Consider the following 21,439-nt stretch of genomic DNA (forward strand, 5'->3'; position numbering starts at 1 on the left):
TCAAAACTACAATGAGGTATCACCTCACACCAGTCAGAATGGCCATCATCAAAAAATCTACAAACAATAAATGCTGGAGAGGGTGTGGAGAAAAGGGAACCCTCTTGCACTGTTGGTGGGAATGTAAATTGATACAGCCACTGTGCAGAACAATATGGAGGTTCCTTAGAAAACTAAAAATAGAACTACCATACGATCCAGCAATCCCACTACTGGGCATATACCTTGAGAAAACCATAATTCAAAAAGAGTCATGTACCACAATGTTCATTGCAGCTCTATTTACAATAGCCAGGACATGGAAGCAACCTAAGTGTCCATCGACAGATGAATGGATAAAGAAGATATGGCACATATATACAATGGAATATTACTCAGCCATAAAAAGAAATGAAATTGAGCTATTTGTACTGAGGTGGGTGGACCTAGAGTCTGTCATACAGAGTGAAATATGTCAGAAAGAGAAAAACAAATACCGTATGCTAACACATATATATGGAATCTAAAAAAAAAAAAGAAAAAATTGTTCTGAAGAACCTAGGGGCAAGACAGGAGTAAAGACGCAGATGTAGAGAATGGATTTGAGGACATGTGGGAAGTGTAAGCTGAGACGAAGTGAGAGAGTGGCACGGACATATATACACTACCAAATGTAAAATAGGTAGCTAGTGGGAAGCAGCTGCATAGCACAGGGAGATCAGCTCAGTGATTTTTGACCACCTAGAGGGGTGGGATAGGGAGGGTGGGAGGGAGATGCAAGAGGCAGGGGGTATGGAGATATATGTATATGTATAGCTGATTAACTTTGTTATACAGCAGCAACTAACACAACAATGTAAAGCAATTATCCTGCAATAAAGATGTTAAAAAATAAATAAATAAAACAGCTGTTTTCCTCCCCAGTGTGTTGTCACTCAGCTATAACTAGGCCCAGGAATCAAGTCGCTCTATGGAAACTCTCCTATATGCCAAACTGTTGGGGAGTTACCCCAAGAAGCAGAAAGTCAGGCTACTCACTGGCCCCCGGGCAGCTGTCCAGCCATTCACCACCAGAGGTTCTCCCTGCTCCCCGGAGCCCCAAGGTCCCCTCCACACTTCCTCATAGATTCCCACACTTTGTGGAAAATGGTGACAAAGGAATTGTAGATTGGTATGTATTTGTCCAAGATGACATTCTGCAAACAAATTTTGCAAGTCATTCACCTAGTCTCTGAGGCAGTGCCAGGACTTCATGTCTAACTATCCTCCCATGAAAGAGACAGAAACTGTAGCTGCCAAGTAAATAAATGGATTAGAGTGGGGGCAATCCACAGGGCACTGAGAGAGTCAGGGCAAAGATCCAGATTTTCTGCAGCTTTCCACCCTTTGTAAACCCAGGCTGACTTGGGTTGACCAGCTCCCTCATTTTAAGGAGATAGTTTCAGACATCACTGTTACACAGACATTGCTATTGCACAGTGATTAACAGAATGGGCTCTGGAGACAGCCTGGATTTGCATTCTAGGTGCACAGTGAGTGAGCTGTGTTACTTAACCTCCCTACTCATCAGTTTCCCCATGTATAAAGTGTATAGTTGAGAAAACTGCAAGAGATAATCACAGTGGCTGTCTTCTACTTGTATGTTAGTTATTATTAAAGAAGATAAGTTCTTTCTTGTAGCTCAACTATATGATAACTGCTGTTCCATCTTACTCTTTAAAAATGTTGCCACCAAATTAGAGATGAAGCTGGCCTTCCTTCTGGGGAGAGCATCTGGCCTGAAGAGAGTCTGTGACTAAATCCTCCAGGAGTCACTGCAGTCTGGGGTGGATCTGCAGAGCCTGGAGCCTCCCCTTCCACCCATGTTCTTCGTACGGTTTGAGAAAAGTGGAAGACTGGGGGAGTCACCTTGCTCCAGGTCAGCTGGACAAGTCCTGCCAGTACATAGGCAGGAAATTTAGCTCATACATGAGTGGTCTTCTGGAGGACACAGGCTAGCAAAGGGGCCAAAAGCTCCTCTCATTTGGAGGTTTCAAAAACAGTAAGATCCTTCACAAAAGGGATATAGATGGACAAAAGGCACAGTATTAGGAACAGAACCTTAGATGGGCAAGTGTCTTATCAAGTCTCTGATCCAATGACTCACCAAACTTTAAGGGCATTGGTCAGTTTTTGGGTCAGGCAGTACTGGGCTCAAATTCTGATTTATCAGCTATTAGTGGTGCAACTTTGGTCAAGTTATTTACCCTCCTGAACTTCAGTTTCCTCACCTGTAGATTAAGAATAAACAATCCCTCTTTCACAACAACAAACGGTGCCACTCTGGAGATATTCCTATTTAACATCTTAGTAAAACTACCTCTTTCATTATTTTCTCAGCTTAGTTGAAATTCTTCATTTCAACTAAACACATCTTAATGAAGCCTTTGTTTTCATAACTGGTCAGCTTACAGCACACACATACATATACACACACTTTCACTCCACACCATCCCCCTACACCTCACTCCACATCCCACTGCCCCAGGGCACCCTGGGACCCCAATCCCATCCCTTTCCAGATGTCAATTAAGAAGATGTGGCACATATATACAATGGAATATTACTCAGCCATAAAAAGAAATGAAACTGAGCTATTTGTAATGAGGTGGATAGACCTAGAGTCTGTCATACAGAGTGAAGTAAGTCAGAAAGAGAAAAACAAATACTGTATGCTAACACATATATATGGAATCTTAAAAAAATGTCATGAAGAACTTAGGGGTAAAACAGGAATAGAGACAGAGACCTACTGGGGGTGGGCTTGGGGATATGGGGGGCGCTGTGACGGGGCAGGGGAGAGGCATGGACGTGTATACACTGCCGGGTGTGGGGTGGATGGATGGTGGGGGGTGGCCGCGTGGTGTGGGGGGATCGGCTCGGTGCTTTGTGGCCGCCTGGAGGGGTGGGATGGGGAGGGTGGGAGGGAGGGAGACGCAGGAGGGAGGGGATGTGGGAACAGATGTATATGTATGACTGATTCACTTTGTTGTAAAGCAGAGACTAATAAAAAAAAATTGCACAACTCCAGAAAAAAAAAAGAAAAAAAAAGAAGATAAAGAGATCTCATTCTCCATTTACCCTCAAACACCTTCTTGAGAGATAATTTAATCTGATCTAATACAGTGGTCTGGTGGACAAAGCAAAAACAATAACTCAAATTACTTAGTGCCCACAGAAGCGCCCCAATAACTAGCTCTATTCTCCTCCAACATCAATGTGGTTTTCATCCTCTGAACATTTACTCTAGTAGGATGGGGTGTGTCTAACTCAAACAGCTAGGAAGCTACCACTCCCTGCCCAATAGCTGTGCTTTCAAGTTGCGGTTCAGTTTCTGGCCACAAAACTGTGTCTATATTGCTCTCTATGAAGCTATAAAAAGTCAAATATACTATACAACTCTTCAAATTCACCCAGACCAAAAATAAAAGATCAGCTATCTCACAGACTATCAATAAAAAACTCAAAAAATCCAAATAAAAACAGAATAAACATTTAAAATATACTAAAAAGGAGTTTAAAGTTTTTTACATTATGACTCATAATTAGCCAAATTCTTCTGGACGGATGATACGGGATATTTGGTAAACTGGCCAAGTTCAACAATACCTCTCCCTATGAATGGCAAGAATATACTAAAAGGTCACTCTTCTGTCAAATGTACAAATAATACAGAAAGCACAGGAAAGCCAGCATGGACTTTATTTTGTAATGTCCAAAAGTATAAAGAATAATATACATGAATCCCTATATATCTATCACCCAGTCCCCATCACCAGTTAATTATCAAATTTTGCCAATTCAAAGACTTTTGAGAGGGAGATTTTTTTTTTTAAAGATTAGATTTTTTTTTCTTTTTTTTTTGGCTATGTTGGGTCTTCATTGCTGCACTCGGGTTTTCTCTAGTTGCGGCGAGCAGAGTCTACTCTTCATTGCGGTGCACGGGCATCTCACTGCAGTGGTTTCTCTTGTTGCAGAGCACGTCTCTAGGCACGCTAGCTCCAGTAGTTGTGGCTCAACGGGCTCTAGAGCTCAGGCTCAGTAGTTGTGGTGCACGGGTTTAGTTGCTCCACAGCAGGTGGGATCTTCCCGGACCAGGGTTCAAACCCAGGTCCCATGCATTGGCAGGCAGATTCTTAATGAAAGGTAGATTTATACCATCATCTAAAGTATGTGTTTTCACAAAAAATAAAACAGGCACCTGGTTGTTTTAAGGGAGAGGAAAGACTGGATTAAATTTCGGAGAAACAAGAGGAAGGCGCTACCTATGCTCTGGCCGAGAGTAAACTGTAGAAGTGTGTTGCCTTGAACTAAAGTCCTTGGTCTCTAGGTGCTGAGAGAGGCTGGGGAGGAGGGATTATAAAGTTCTAACCCCCTATGTTCCTGGGAAACAAGTCTCAGGCAGCTACAGCCCAGTCAGTCTCTGACTCACTGGCAGCAGAATTTCTTCCTTCTGACTCCATCCATTCCCCACCCCAGTCACAATAAAGAACAAATCAGCCTTGCCCTCTGGGCTGCAACTGGCCAGGAATGTGAACTGCAGGTGATTCCAGGTTAGTCCAGGAGGTGCACCAACATTGCTGAGTGCCGTTTATGTGCCAGGTAACACTTTACACCAGCATTTCTCCACGCTGAATACTGCTTTATAATCACCTGGGAAACTTTGGGAGAAATGCCTGGGATCACCCCAGACTAAGTATCTCAGAGCGAGAACCATTACTTTACAGCAGTCCTTTCAACAGCCCAATAAGCTAGGTACCATTGTGCTCAGAAAGGATGTGGATATTAAATGACAGGGCCAGGATTTAGAGGCAGGGCTCTCTCATTTCCAAAATCCTGCTCTTCTCACTGACCACAGCACCGGACATTGGTATTTCTAAGTCTCTATTTAGGCCATAAGATCCATTCAGACAGTAACTACCAGATCTAGCTCGTGGTAGGTACTTTATATGTATCTTAAATTGAATGAATAAGTGAATGGATATTTCAGGGTTAAGTGGGTCCACATAGTCCAGATCAGTGAAACAAAGAATCAGATTGCAAATGTAGGCTCAGACCAACAAAGAAAAGTGCAAAGACTTTCATGCCTTCACCAGGGTTAAGTCTTATCCTATTAATTACCTCTTCCAAGTATTTCTTCTGCCGCTTTGCCTCTCTTCTTATTTGGATTCCAATTTCATGACTGTTAGTTTGATATTGTCCCACAGGTCTTGCATGGCCTGCTCTGGGTTAATTTGTTTCTTTTTTTCATTTTTCTCTTTGTGCTTCAGTTTAGACAATTTTGATTGACTTATCTTTAAGTTCCCTATTTTCTCAGCTGAGTAAAGTCTCCTAATGAGCCCATCAAAGTGATTAGTCTTTCATCATATTTTTCATTTCCAGCATTTCTATTTGGTCCCTTCTTAGTTTCCATCTCTCTGCTGAGAGCCTTCCTATGGTCATACAGTTGTCCATTTTTTCCACTAGGGACTTTAACATAATAATTATAATTATTTCAATTCTCTTTCTGATAATGCTAACCTCCAAGTCATATCTGAGTCTGATTCTGTTGATTGCTTTGTCTCTTGACTGTGTGCTATTTTCTTTGCTTCTTTGTGGGTCTCATAATTTGCAGTGTTTACTAACACTGAGGTAAACAGGTTCATGTCTGGATATGTGAATAACTTCTTTTTCTAGGCCTCTACTGTGAGGAATTGAGTCAATCTAGTGAAGAGTTGATCTGGGTTTGCATTTATTGTTGCTACATGTACCCTAAGGACACCTCAGGCTAGAAATGCCTCTGGCATTACCTCGTACTTCTGGCTGGGTTTGGGTTTCCAGAGAGCATTTCTCAATGTTCTGTTCCACTTCAGCCTTAGGCTTTGCCTATGTCCCTAAACCTCAAAGATATTTTCTCCTCACATTTTTGCCTCCACCTAGTAGTAGACTATTGTTATTTGTTACTCAGTTCTCGCTATCCTTGGGGTGGGAAGTGGGGAGACATTTTCTGTTGTCCATATTCAGGCCCAGTCCTAGGCAGGCATTGTGTACCTTAGTCTCAGGTGTGGGACCATCTCAGTGATCCTATCTCTGCCCTAGTGACAGAGGCTCTTTTCCTGCCTCTCCCTCAGAAACAGAGGGTTGGTTTTTTTCTCTTCCCTTCTTCTAGCTACAATGTGTCTTCACCTCGACCCTGAGGGTGAGAGTATTTGCTGCCCTTTCCTCAGAAACTTAGGGCTTTTGCTCTGTGAAGAAGGTAGGGGTAAAGCATCCTGGCAGAGCTTTGTGCCCTGCGTGCAGAGGTGGCTGCTCTTGTCCCCTGCACCAAAGGGGAGGCTCATTCCAGTCACTGCCTTGCCCCCAGCTTTCTCCTGGTGAGGTCCATGGAGAAAAGCCTGCCAGCTAGCGTCAATTCTCCTTATGTCTGTAGCTACCAGGGGCACTATATTTTTATGCTAAGCCACACTCAGCCCTGAGGGATTCATTTTAAAACTTATCTGAACTCTTCCGATCAGCTTCTATGACGTCCAGCACCTCTTCTGATCATGCCTTTCTCCAGGTACGTAGGTCCTCCCTGGAGGTACATGTCTTCCCTTAGGTTTCAGCCTATTTGTTTGACCCGCAGCCTCAAGTCTGAGAAGTTAAAGAAAAATTATGATTTTTTAGATTATCCAGATTTTTCTTTGTTATAAATGTGGAATTAGCACTCTTTCCAACTTTCTACATCCTAAACAGAAACCAGAAGTCTGCAGCTAGAGTGCTGCAAGGATCAACTACTTGTATATTGAAAGTCCCAAGAATTAAGACATAAGTAGGAGTAGAGAAAGTAACAGGAAGCTAGGATCTAAAGTTGTCAAATAAAGGGATTCCTCAAAAAGCTTAACATAGTTTATCATATGACCGAGCAGTTCTATTCCTAGGTATATAACCAAAAAGCAGGGATTCAAACAGATATTTTTATGCCAATGTTCATTGCAGCATTATGCACAATAGCCAAAAGATGGAGACAACCCAAAAGTCAATCAGCCAATGAATGGGTAAACAAAATGTGGCATATAAGTACAATGAAATATTATTGAGCCATAGCAAGGAATGAAATTCTGATACTTGCTACAACTGAAATAACCTTGAAGACATTAGGCTAAGTGAAATAACACAAGCAAAAGGACAAATATTATAAGACTTCACTTACATGAAATATTGAGAGTAGACAATTTCATAGAGACAGATAGTAGATTAGAAGCTGCTGGAGGCTGGAAGGAGAGGGAAATGGGGAGTTATTGCTTAATGATTACAAAGTTTCTGTTTAAGATGGCTAAAAAGTTTTGAAAATAGACAGTGGTAATAGGTGCATAACATTGTGAATATAATTAATGCCACTGAATTGTATAGTTTAAATGGTTAAATGGCAAATTTTATGATATATATATATATATAAAACCACAATTTTAAAAATTAATAGCTACATATCAAGAACCATTGAATTGTACATTTTAAATGGGTGAATTGCATGATATATAAATTATATCTCAATAAAGTGGTTTAAAAAAATGAAACAAAGGGGACTGTCCCAGTGGTCGCAGTAGATGCAGCAATAGTGAGGTGGTGAGTGATCTAGTGGGGTGAGATGAGACGCAAAGCTGGGGGTTGGAGAATGGGGGAGGAAAATAGTTTGTCGCTTCACTACCTAGAAAACTCACCACATAGAAACCTCTGACCCTAGACCACATCTAAATGACCCAACTATAACCAGAAAGATTTGGTGGGAACCTCATAAAGGTCTCTTCTCACTCTAAGAGTTCACTCAAAGTTCACTCTAAGTCCAAAGCTCAGAAAATCAAAAAAGTTACAATTACCTCTTTCCCACCTGCCCTACTTCAGGGAAATCCCATTCCCACACGTGTCCATCTTCACTGGGAGGCAGGGGACAGGACTGCCCAGATCCCACATCACAGGGTAGGAGAAGCAAAAAAGCCCACTGCCCCTCCACTCTTGCCACTTACCACCACCAATGGAGTCCCCAGTGTTTCAGTTCAGTGAGTCATTCAACTCCAAATCCTACTTTGTGGGTCTAATTTACAAGGTCACTCCCAACTCCTAGTGCCACTCCCAACTGTCAGCCTGAGCTCCCGGAGGGGAGAAGTTATGTTCTACCACTGTCCTAGAGATCAAAATACTTGAGAAGGGGGCAGCAGGTGGTGTGAAGGGAGAAAAGAGGAGTATTGAGGAGAAGCACAATACAAAGGTGCATGGCTGAACAGGAAACCTCCTGGCGTCAGGCACAACTAATTACTCAGACTATCTTCCAAGAACTCTAAGAATTAGTGCTTCAAAGAATAGCTTATTTATCAACTAGATTCCATCTCCTACTAATCAATAGATTTCCCCAAAAGGCTTGAATTCCCCTACATTTCTGCATCATACCCTAGATCTCAGCAGCAGCAGTGGAGTCCAGTGGTGGGAGGCAAAAGCTGTATCATGCAGGCATGAGGCAAGGTGCTGTCAGGTGGTGCTCAAGATGGTACAAGGCCATGCAGAATTGATCTCCACAGAGTAGGTGGAGAAGAACGAGTGGCCAAGGTCCATGGATTTTTAAAATATTTATTTATTTATCTATTTATTTATTTATTTGGCTGCACCAGGTCTTAGTTGTGTCACTCAGGATCTTCAGTTGCGGCATGCAGGATCTTTAGTTGCAGCATGCATGAGGGATCTAGTTCCCTGACCAGGGATCAAACCTGGGCCCCCTGCATTGGGAGCATGGAGTCTTAGCCACTGGACCACCAGGGAAGTCCCAAGGTCCATGGATTACATGAGGCCAAGGGGGTCTGTGGTGACACACAAGAGGTGTCTGATACAGCAATATTTTTGTGATCACTTTCCATGCTATTTAATGGTTGCACAGAATGGTTGTACAAATTAATCATAATTTACTTACTATGATATGCAGAATAATGTTCCCACCCACCCAAAGCTGCCCACATCTTAATCTCTAGAGTCTATGAATCTTAGTTTACTTGGCAAAGAGGAAATGAGGTTGTAGATGAAACTAATGTTGCTAATCAGCTCACATTAAAATAGGGAGATTATCAGAGTGAGCCCAATGTAATCACAGGAGTCCTTAAATGTGGAAGTAGTAGGCAGAAGGAAAGTCAGTGTCAGAATGAGAAAGACTCCACCAGCCATTGATGTCTTTGAAGTTGGAAGGGGGCCAAAAGCCAAGGAATGCTGGCAGCCTTTAGAAGCTGGAAAAGGCAAGGAAATGGATTTTCCCTTAGAACCTCCAGAAAGGAATGCAGCCCTGCTAATACCTTGGTTTTAGCCCAGGGAGACCCACATCAGACTTCTGACCTACAGAACTGTAAAATAATAAATTTGTATTGTTCCAAGCCACTAAGTTTGCAGTAATTTGTTACAGCAGCAATGGGAAACTAATATGCTTACCTAATTCCTTACTTGCGGGCATTTAGATTATTTTCAACTTTTTCTCATTAGGAACAATAATGCAATGGAACTCCTTATTGCTAAATTTCACAATTTTTAAAATTATGAATCATAAACATGACTTGAGTCAACAAAGATCATGCAAAATTTAACAACCCTTTCATATGTATTGCCTTCTAAAAAGATAGCAGCAGTTTGAAATACCATCAACACATGAGAATTTCCAACAACAGAGAGTATTTTTTGTGTTTTTTAATTTTTAGTAATTTGACAGGCAAAAATGTACCTAAATGTTTTAAATTGCATTTTTATTACAGATAACTTGTGCTATGTGATTATGCATTCCTCCATAGGTTAGGAATATAGGAGCCATTTTTATTTCTTCTTTTGTAAATTACTTGTTCAAATTCTCTGATCATTTTTCTTTTCAGGTGTTCATCTTTTCTTATTGCTTTATAAAAATATCCATTTGTGTCACATAGATTGAAAATGTTTGCAATTTGGCTTTGTGTTTGCTGTGTTAAGGTGCAGAAACTTCAATTTTTCATCATTGAATCTACCAATCTTTTACAAATTCTGCCTTTGATGTCATATCTCAAAGTCTCTTTCTCATTTCTACATGTGTGTGAATATCTGTATCTTCATTTAGTGCTTTTATAGTTGAATGGTGTGCTTTAAGAATCTAACTTCAGTTTTCCCTTGATGATTACCCAGCAATCTCAACAATGAATGCATCAAATATCTGTCCTTTCCCCCACTAGAATAGGTTTAAAGATGTTATTTCAAAATAATTTCTTATATAGACTTGAATTCTCAGATTTTTAAAATAAACTCATATTTGAAAGCGAAAAAGTTGCCAAAGAAGAGCAATTTTCTATTTAGTGTTCTTAATTTAAAATAGTCCCCATGGCTGATTTGCTTTGTTGTGCAACAGAAACTAACATGTTATTGTGAGGCAATTATGCTCCAATAAAGATGTATTAAAATAATAATAATAATAATAATAAATAAAAATAAAAGAGTCCCCATGACTTCACATTTACCCTTTAAGGTAGGAAAGGTCTAACCCTGAAGGAAATGTGAAACAAATAAGTAACCACACCATCTCTAAAATAAAGCTATGTTTTCCAGTAATAAAATACCAAACTCTTTAGCCACATAGCAGAGAAAGATAAAAAGAAAAAACCCACATCCTTTGTGTTTCATTATATATTACTAAGTCAGTACCTGAAACCAAATAGTCTCCATATGTGAGTAACAGAAGCCATGAAAATTCCTTTCCTTTTCTCTTTTCCCACTGGCATGTGTCTCCTTCTAATTCCTGGAGGTAAGACATATTTCCATATGCTTTTTAGTTTTGCTTATAAGAAAATCGAATTTTATATTGCTTTAATTTTTGTTTAATATTATGTAAAAGGGAAAAAGAAATCACAACTTAATTTCCAATAATTTTTCATGTTACCTTTTTTCTTTGCTATCTAAATGGTATATTGGCTTTTTAAGATGAAAACATACTCTATTGTGCCTACAGCAAAAATATGAAAGCATTAACTATATCTGGAGGTTATCATAAATTCAGGCCAGATCTACAGAGCTCAACCTTCAAGTGAAAAACCAACAAAGCCATTAAATTGGTGATGGATAGATGACATTAACTGGAGGGCTCGGTCATACAGATACAACTGAGTAGTCATAGCTCTCAGATAAATCTTAAAACTTTGGTTTTCAGAAGGTATTTGTGAGTGCCTATTTCCAGCAGTGGGGGTGGTGAAGAAAGCAATAACATCAATGTAAAATAATCTAATGAACTGTGTGTGTGTGTGTGTGTGCACGCGCCAACACTGCATAAAACTTACAATGAAGTATAGCAGTATTCTATGTGGTTTACTTATACTCTTCTTAAGTATCATTGTTATCAGCGCATTTTATATATGATGAAACCAAGGCACAGAGAGGTTAAGTCCATTTACTAAAGTCATCAACTAGTAAGTAGTAGGGCTGGGATTTGAACCCAGAGTTCACGTTCTTAACCACACACTATGATATCTTATAGCTCAATGATACCTTCAGAGCTGGGATTCTTAATGTGGTATCCATGAGCTCCTTCAAGGCCATGGATGGGCATCAAGAAGTCTGTGACTCTCCCAAAACTGTATGCAAATATTTACATGCATCTGTGTGTCGGTTCTATATCAGATTCTCAAATGGCTCTATATTTCAAAACTAACAAAGGTACAGAGCCACTACTTTAGGCAAACGGTACCTCACAGTGGAAAGAGTATGATTTTTCATGATGCGGAACTGTATTAGAAGACTGCTTTGCTATTTATTAGTTGTGTGAACTTGGGCGAGGTAACTGCCCTGTCTAAACTTCATGTTCCTTATCTCTACATGGGAATAATAACACCCACCTTGCATTGTAGCAAACATCAGAACCAGTGTCTGAAACTAACCAGTGCCTGGTAAATCATAGATGCTTTCATTATTATTGCTACTATAGTTGTTGATTTTTTTTCTTTGAATTTAATATAACTTACTAAACCATCATTCCAAATAATAATCTCACCATGGAACACTGTGAGATTTTTAAGGTCAATAACACAGTGTCCAACCAAAGACTGAGACAATGCAGCCTGTAATGGGAAGTGAACAGATTAATAATGGCAGAAACAGGAGAATGGGGTTTCTCCCCAATCTGCTCTTACTGTGTGATGTTAAGTCTTCAATCTTTTTGCTTTTTGAGCTTTAAGAAAAGAGACTCTATTGCCTGACATTTTCTACCTCCCAGGGATAGGAAGGAGACAGACATTATGTTAAAGGTGTTTTGCATTCTTGAGGAAGAGAAGATCGTTTAAGTTCAAGATGCTATTATACAGAGCTGCCATGGAAAATTTTAAAAACTCTGTGCCACCTGGACTGATTTGATCTTCTCTCCCTGACACAGAGTGCACATCTATGTACTCGATCTGGATCTATTCATTATATCAGAGCTTTTCAGAGGGAAGCACGACTTGGTAAGATAGGATTTCACTCTGGATCACTCTTTTAGTTTTTCCAGTATCCTGTGAGGGAATTATAGGAGGAAAAGAAGTGCCACCTCACACAAGACGCTACATGGCTCTAATCAAAGGGCTGAAAGTCTGTGCAGGGGCTTTGATCAAAGAAAACTGGGTGTTGACAGCTGCTCACTGTAACCTGTAAGTAATTCTGAGCTCCTCTCATTCTCAGGCAGTTTGGGGGGTGGGGTGGGGGGGACAGGGGCTGTGAAAATGAAGTCCAAAACCAAAATTAGGTAGGGATGGAGAAGAAAGTATGCAAGCACATTCACTGATATGTACTATTATTATGTTTATCTCTATAAGCAAAGGCCAGATCCTATAGAATAAAATTGAAATGCATGACCATTTTCTCATATTATTTAAAAATTTTTTTCACTATAAATACCAATCTTATCAACATTTTGAAAAACAAAATGGTGAGAAATAGCACTCATAATCTTATCAACTTTACACAATCATTGTTAATATTTTGCTATATTTTGTTGCAGGCTTTTTCCTTAAGTATATTTTACACAGTTGAGCAAATTAAGTGTTCTCTATGATTACAAGTGATTTACTTACTGTTATAATTAGTTTTGTCCCATGGTGCTACATATTAGATTGAACCATAGAAATTACTGATATTTAACTGTTTGACTTTACAAAATAACCATTTCCTATGGTTCAAACTAATGTTTTTCCTAATTGTGATTTGAAAGTCAAAATAACGTTTATCACAAGGATATGCTGCTGTTTTCTTTATCAGTACCTGTTGTTGGTACCTACTATTTCCCTGCTCACTTTTGCATAAGTTGCATGAATAAAAGAAGAGACTTAAAAACTAGCTTCCCACAAAGAAGATCAAAAGAGATCTGCATTATGTTGTTGTATCAAATGAGAATTTATCAAGTAGGAAATTCAGCACAATGTACACTGTGAAGATCACCACTGGCACTCTTGATTCACAGACCCACTTGGTGCAAAGTCTGTTGGGCAAATCAAGAAATGCTTGTGCCCACCTCTCCCAGATTAGCTATCATTAGGTTCACCAACTAGACTTGGCGGCTAGCAGTTTATTTGCTCCTATGTGTGTGTGTGTGTGTGTGTGTGTTTAGATTCAGCTTTAAAATTTCACTATAAAATCGATTCATTTCTTCAGTCTTACCTATTAAAAGCCTGACTCTTTTCCATCTTTGTCATCTTTGAAGACTTAAGCAAGGTACACTGTCTCCCTGAAACACAGAAAAGCAAACCCACTACCTCTGCTCTCACTCTTAGGTTTAGTCTCTGGTTTTTGGGTTGAGTCTCTTCCATTAGGTGTTGATTCCACAAATCCAAGGCAGATGGAGAATCTGGCAGCTCCTCTTCCTGTGGCAGTCCTCTTTGGTCAGCACCCAAGCATAGCTTGCCAATCTATGTGACACAAACCATAGGCCTTGCCAACCAATGCTCTTGCCTCTGCCAGAAGACCTGGGATTTCTCTCCTGTTGCTTCTTCTTTGAAAAGATGTGAAGCTGAAGCACCTAAGATAACACATGTCTTGGGAGTTTTAGGTAAAAATAACTAAAACAGGGCTTCCCTGGTGGCGCAGTGGTTGAGAATCCGCCTGCTGATGCAGGGGACACGGGTTCGTGCCCTGGTCCGGGAAGATCCCACATGCCACGGAGCGGCTGGGCCCGTGAGCCATGGCCGCTGAGCCTGCACGTCCGGAGCCTGTGCTCCACAACGGGAGAGGCCACAACAGTGAGAGGCCCGCGTACCGCAAAAAAATAAAAAATAAAAATAACTAAAACACCAAAAGAAAAAAACCTCATAAATTCCCCCCTGCCTTGCTGTGCTTGTTTATAAATAGGAAACCATCTGAAATAACTGGTCAGATTTAATACATTAAGTTCATGCTTAATTTCATCTATTCTCTCACATAAATGATACATCGTCCTTGTTTTTTTCCAGGAAAGGCAATCCTCGAGTTATTCTTGGGGCCCACTCTACCTCCCATAAAGAGAAATATGACCAAGTATTTTCCATTAAAAAGGCAATTCCCCATCCATGCTTCAATCCACAGACATTTGAAGGGGATCTTCAACTCCTTCAGGTAAATATGGGTTTTTTTTTTCAATAACTATTTTGAAATTGCAAAATTTTGAAATTTGGTCAGTTTAACCTGAAACTAGTTTTTACACACTGACCTCATAGCCAGTGGTTGGCTAATGCCAGGATGTAGGGGTAAGAACTACAGCTGGGACCCAGCGCAATTGTCCAGATGTTCACCCTCTTGGAATTCAGTTCAATTTAACAGATATTGACAGAAGTCCTACTGTGGTAAGACCTGTCCATCCAAAGTGGTAATGCCACCAGCAACTCAACTGCAGACAAACCAAGTTGCATTTATTGATTCTTGCTCAGCAAGGGAGACTGTACACCCTAAGGAACCATAGGGTGGCTCAGTAAGAGAGTGTTAGATGGGGCTTATCCTAGGATCTGTCAGATGAGGGGGAGGGTTCTAGGAAGTAGGAGTTTGCTCTGAACTGACTGTTGTCAGGAAGTGGGGTAATTCTATAACTGAGTATCTCAGTGAAGCTTACTTATCTAGGAGGCTAAATCTGTGATTGATAAGAAGCAGCAATCACTCATTTTAGCCGATAGGGGGCGTTTGATCGTTTTTGTAGTGGGCACAATGACCTTGCTTTTGCCTGTACTCAAACGTGACTGCAGAGCGGCCTGGGTTTTGCTCCCTTCTTGAGGCTCACCCTGTCTGATATTGGTGCTCTATGACAAGTGTTCGTGATCAACAGGAAGAATCGTGGCCCAGCTGTGAGTGCCAGTAAGCTTTTCCCTTCCTCAGGAGATAAATAGGTTCTGTTCTCAAAGTGTTCACAGTCTAGTGGGAGAGACAGACAAATATATCAACAGCTCTGATCTGGTGGTATGTGACTCATCAGTGATGGAGATGACTAAGAAGGGGACTCTACGGGAGCACATGGTGTGTCCAGGCGGTCAGGGAAGCTTTCTTAGAGAAGGTGCAGGAGTTAGGAGGAAAGAAGGAGGAAAGGGCCTTTCAGGCAGGAAGAGCTGTGTGTATAAGAGGAGTCTTTCTGGAAAATGCATTTGGAAGAAGAAGGGAAGAAAGGGAAGTTATCATGAGATTTGAGAAAGAGGGGACTCAGATATTGTGGACCATGGGAAGAAGTTTGAACTTTATGGGGAAGGAAATGCGAAAGTGTGTTAAGCTGGGCAGTGACGTGATCAGACTTGTTTCTAGAAGGATTATCTGGCTGCTGTGCAGAAAGTATAATAGAAAAGGCAGAACTGGAAGGCAGAGTGTGAGCTGAGGTTCACACTTGTCCAAAGGGGCTTGATGAGGAACTTCCCTAGCAGGAGTCAAGAGGATGCTCAGGGGATCCATACACTCTCATCAGTAGGAGTAAAGAGAGGGTCCTAGAGTGCCATGTGTTTCTGGCAAACTCCCCACATTCCCTGCTCCCCAATACTTATCAGTGACCCCCGTACTATCTGCCTTGAGACTCTCAGGCTGGGCCTCCCTCTCAGGTCACCCCTCCTCACCCATACTCTAATTCCCTCCAGTCCCCCTCCCTGGGCAGGGAAAGGCAATTCCCTCCCGTGCCCAGTAGAGGGCACTCCTTGGCCTACGTCCCTCCTGCGGTTTTTCTCCACAGCACGCACTTCTTTTTTTTTTTTTTTAACATCTTTATTGGAGTATAATTGCTTTACAATGGTGTGTTAGTTTCTGCTTTATAACAAAGTGAATCAGTTATACATATACATATGTGCCCATATCTCTTCCCTCTTGCATCTCCCTCCCTCCCACCCTCCCTATCCCACCCCCCTAGGTGGTCACAAAGCACCGAGCTGATCTCCCTGTGCTATGCGGCTGCTTCCCACTAGCTATCTACCTTACGTTTGGTAGTGTATATATGTCCATGCCTCTCTCTAGCTTTGTCACAGCTTACCCATCCCTCTCCCCATATCCTCAAGTCCATTCTCTAGTAGGTCTGTGTCTTTATTCCTGTCTTACCCCTAGGTTCTTCATGACATTTTTTTTTCTTAGATTCCATATATATGTGTTAGCATACGGTATTTGTCTTTCTCTTTCTGACTTATTTCACTCTGTATGACAGACTCTAGGTCCATCCACCTCACTACAAATAACTCAATTTCATTTCTTTTTATGGCTGAGTAATATTCCATTGTATATATGTGCCACACCTTCTTTATCCATTCATCCGATGATGGACAGCACGCACTTCTGATGTACCTTCGTTTGTTTGTCTGCTCCCCTCGCTGGGATGTAAGCTTCAAAGAACAGATACTTTTTGTCTTTTTATTTGTATGCCCTGTACCAGGTAGTATAGTTCCTAGTACATAGTAGGCCCTCCATAAATATTTCCTGAATAATTTTGGATAAGGGATGGAATTAAGCCAGACAGTGGCAAAGGTCATCAAGAGAAGAGGTTCTGCGCTCAGGTTTCAAGAAAGTGGTAGCTGTTGTCAAGTCCCCTTCAGGAACTAAAAATCTTACCTTTACAATAGTGTGGGGTGAGTAGGGGGTGTGAGGGGATCTTGGTCTTGAAGCAAAGTCAGGAAACTTCCTCTCACCTCTGACACTGTGGCCAGTGGGCTGATGTTGCTAGAGAACTCGTGAAGAGGGCATCAGGACCTCCCTGCGGTCAACCTTCCACGGTTAAAACCTACCGATGTGCTCATCACTGCTGTGTGTGCCTGACCCCAGGAGAGCTACTTACAAACATATGCATCCCGACTCCAATTCTGATCCATTCATTCAGACCTGAAGTCCTTTCTGGGGGTTCTCCTGTCTCCTTGTCCATCCAACCAGATAAAAAGCATGAAGGCTGTGAGAAAGCATGAGTAGGAGAGGAGAGACGTTGCATGTAGGCATTTGAAGTCATGCTCTATGGAGAGATTTTAGACTATGGCCATCTCACTTTCTAAACGCTAGCAGGGTAAGGGTTGGGCACACCAACTCAGAGTGGGCACTGAGGAAGTGGGGACTGTCTAATGTCAGGAAGTGGGGCCTGAAAGCCATGCAACGATAGGAATGTGACAGTAACCTTTGCTGCTGTGCTCCTATGTTTTCAGAAGGTCTGTAATACCAGGACTCCCTACAGCTTGAGGCAAGAAGAAAAGAAAGAAGCAGAATTACCTTCCTCTACCCTCTACTCAACCTTGATCACACTCCCTGCTCTCCTTGCCTTGACTTTTCAGAAAGAGAGAAAGCAAGGTGGTGAGCCAAGAAGAGAGCTTAGCGAATCAAAGAAAAGGGCAGAGTGTGGGTGAGCCCCCAAAGGCAGTTAGGCTGGTTAGCGCTTGCTCAGAAGCGGGGAAGCCACATTTCCACATGGAAAATGAGGACACTGGCCCCTTTCCCACCCCGCCCCACTGCACCTGGAGCACTGGCTTCCTTCCATTGGTCTTAGTACCAGTCAGTTCACAAACCTAAGACCACCTGAATAAAATAATGATTGCACTCTCCAATACAGCTTTTCAACCACAGAACTGTCAGCCAACACCAACATAATTTCATCACTGACAGGTCAACTGGACTGCAGTTCATCTAGACTAGCCTAGCAAAACATGCATGAAAAGGTGTGCTGTGACTTTTAAAAAATCAGTAACTGATGGTCAGTTAGGTTGGAACAGGACTTTGGCCATGTCCTTCGTAAGAACATGCTAAATAAGCAAGATGTCTATTTCAGTCAGAGCTGTTTTCTGGGTTTGGTTACTGTTATCCTTCCCTAAAACTGCATCTCCTGTCTCTTTTCTAGCTGGATGGTAAAGCAACTATGACCAAAGCTGTAGGAATACTTCAGCTACCAAAAACAGGAGACGATGTCAAACCCCACACCAAGTGTCACGTGGCAGGATGGGGAAGAAACAAAAAAGCTGTGTGCAAAATTTCACGTGTCTTGAGAGAAGCCAACATTACTGTGATAGATAGGAAAATATGCAATGATGCCCAGCACTATAATTTTAATCCAGTTATTGATCTCAGTATGATCTGTGCTGGTGGTAGAAAAGGTGAAGATGATTCATGTGAAGTAAGTAAATTAAAACTTTTAACCGTTTGGGGGCTATAGGAAATCAGGTTAAATAGAGTGCCTAGGAACAAGAGGGCAGACTATCATTATTACTTTTTATGTGTGAGGCCTGCAAGAACGTCAGCTTGACACTGAGCTGGTGTGTGCTCCTTTGTCTCAAGGGAAACATTCCGCCCAGGGAAACTTCTCTCATTCCTAACAATCAGGATTCCATTTAACCACCGCTTGTGGATGTTGTTCAGCCCTCTCAAAACTGATCACATCGGGCTTCCCTGGTGGCGCAGTGGTTGAGAGTCTGCCTGCCGATACAGGGGACACGGGTTCGTGCCCCGGTCTGGGAAGATCCCACATGCCGCAGAGTGGCTGGGCCCGTGAGCCATGGCCGCTGAGCCTGCGCATCCAGAGCCTGTGCTCCTCAGCGGGAGAGGCCACAAGAGAGGCCCACGTACCCTTCCCCACCCCAAAAAAGAAAAACAGATCACATCAGCTGGCATTTATCAGATGGCAGGAACTATATCAAGTTCTATACTCTATGCCACTTGATCCTCAAATAGCCCCATGGGATAGACACTATTATTACCAACTCTATTTTACAGATAGGGAAATTAAGGCTTAGAAAGTTACTTCCCCAAGTTAGATAACTTGGCTCTCAGTGGGGTGGACCTGGATTTAGACTGGGGCCATCTGATTCCCAACTCCTGCGTTGTTCTGCCTTTCCATGTGCTTGACTACGGTTTGGTCCTATTTGGAACTCATGATCCGGAAGTGGTTTGCAAGGTCAGAGAGAACATGAAATGAGGGCTGATGAAAACTGGAAAAGATCCCTAAAACTTGTTTGAACTATCACAAGTACTCCTTGGTCTGAGACGGCTTAACCCGTGTCCACCTTCAGAGCAGGGAGTGACTCAGATCCCATCTCATGCCTTCAGGCAGCCCCTACATTCATTTTTTTCCCCTAACATCTACTGACCAAGAAAAGGGGATACAGGTCAAGTGAAGGAGACAATTATTTTTCACAATTATTTTAAAGGCTTCCTTTGTTATTCTTTCTTTGTTTTACTGATGAAAATGGGTTTGTACATCTTCTCCAGAATTGCCTTTTTCAAAATGAAAATGATCGGAAAATATAAACAAATCTGTGTTAATTGATGCTGAGGGCAGACAATTAATAAAAAGAGATATAAAATTAGCCTTTAAAAAGGAAAGAGAGAAACAATGTGTGAGCGAATGAGTGAATAAATGAATGACTAAAAAGGTAAGTAAATATCTTTGGAAACATTCCTGTTTAAAACATATGACTTTCTTTTCCAGGGGGATTCTGGAAGTCCTCTGATATGTGATAATGTTTTCAGAGGTGTCACTTCCTTTGGGAAGTGTGGTAACCCCCAGAAGCCTGGCGTCTACATTCTCCTTACCAGACAATACCTCAACTGGATAAAGAAAACCATTGCAGGAGCCATATAACATTTCTTCTTCAAAGTAGAAAATTGAGGTAACCAAGTAAAGGGGGTTTTAACTTGACCTATCTGAAGAAACACCTCACAACCCTCTTAACCTTGTGTATGACAGCCTGTCTGAAATAAAATCAGCAATGAAAGAGATAACCTCCTGCCTTCACTCTTCCATGATTAGTGAAGACTGATTCATCACATGTTCTCTATCCATGGCAAGAGATTTCCCTTGAGAAAAAGTTCCCCAGTTCAGTGATTCTCTGTTTTATTCAGAATTTGAGGACTGTCACTTTTGTGTTCATCCTTAAAAGGAAGTCAATCTCAGGGAAATTTAGAATATTCGTCTTTCTTCCAAATGAAACTCCAAAATATTTGTGGCCTTAGGAATTTAGAGCCTGATATTCTATTCCATGTTGGAATAAGGACAGAGATAAAGAGGGATTTTTCACTTCTTATTCTATGCTTCTGTGTAGTTTAACTTTTTACAAAAATTCTAATTATAAATACAGTGGGAAAGATGCAATGTGTGTTTTAGATAGTTGGAAAATTTGGAATTTGAGGTTAGAGATAGTTCAGAGCAGTTGCATCATTTATTAATTACAAGTAGACTAAAATTTCATAGACCAATAGGCCACAGTCCAGCCAGTATCTTGATATGTATTTTGCCTTAGCTAATCAATTTATACATGCAAGCACTAAGCTTCATTCTATGTTATTCTCTTTTGGGGGGAGTATAATTGCTTTACAATGTTGTGTTAGTTTCTGCTGTACAACAAAGTGAATCAGCTGTATGTATACATATATCCCCTCCTTCTTGAGCCTCCCTCCCCCCACCCACATCCCACCCCTCTCGGTCATCACAGAGTGCCAAGCTGAGCCCCCTGTGCAATGCGGCTGCTTCCCACTAGCTATCTATTTTACACATGGCAGTGTATATCTGTCCATGCCACTCTCTCAATTCGTCCCAGCCTCCCCATCCCCACTATGTCCACATGTCCATTCTCTACGTCTGCATCTAGTTCTATGTTATTCTTAATAGATTGTGATATGTAATAAGGAAAGTGGCTTTTTATCACCTACCATTTGTATCTCATCTTTTTGTTGTGTTTTTCTCCAAAGAGTTGATTTATAATAAACTCATTCCCTAATAATCCTGGGTGATTTATCCAATTTAATTCCTCAAACATTTCCTGAGGGCCCACCATGTACCAGACATTACGTCCAGATTTATAAATACTAAGACATGACCACTGCCCTCAAAATATTTGAAGTCTAGTAGAAAACAGGACATAAATAAGAGGACATCTGCTTCAGGTTCTGAAGAACACATAACAGAGTAAGGCTCTCTACTGTGTTGGGAAGGTGATGGGGGAAAAGATAAATAATATTTCACTCCCAGACCTCACAATTAGCCCTCAGAGCCTTCCTGCTG

General features: G+C 41.4%; 1 protein-coding gene across 1 annotated transcript; it reads left to right on the forward strand.

Annotated features, from left to right (window-relative positions):
* Positions 1-10,707: 10,707 nt before the first annotated feature.
* On the forward strand, positions 10,708-20,066 carry LOC308615991 (granzyme A; the record flags this gene model as incomplete). Its single annotated transcript, XM_081231950.1, has 5 exons — positions 10,708-10,768; positions 12,491-12,638; positions 14,433-14,574; positions 18,284-18,556; positions 19,868-20,066. The coding sequence occupies 5 exons, from the start codon at positions 10,708-10,710 to the stop codon at positions 20,018-20,020; spliced, it is 777 nt and encodes a 258-aa protein (XP_081088076.1). The 3' UTR covers positions 20,021-20,066.
* Between the last annotated feature and the right edge of the window lie 1,373 nt (positions 20,067-21,439).

Source organism: Mesoplodon bidens (assembly GCF_964165515.1).
Source record: "Mesoplodon bidens genome assembly, chromosome: 4".
Classification (NCBI taxonomy): Eukaryota; Metazoa; Chordata; class Mammalia; order Artiodactyla; family Ziphiidae; genus Mesoplodon; species Mesoplodon bidens.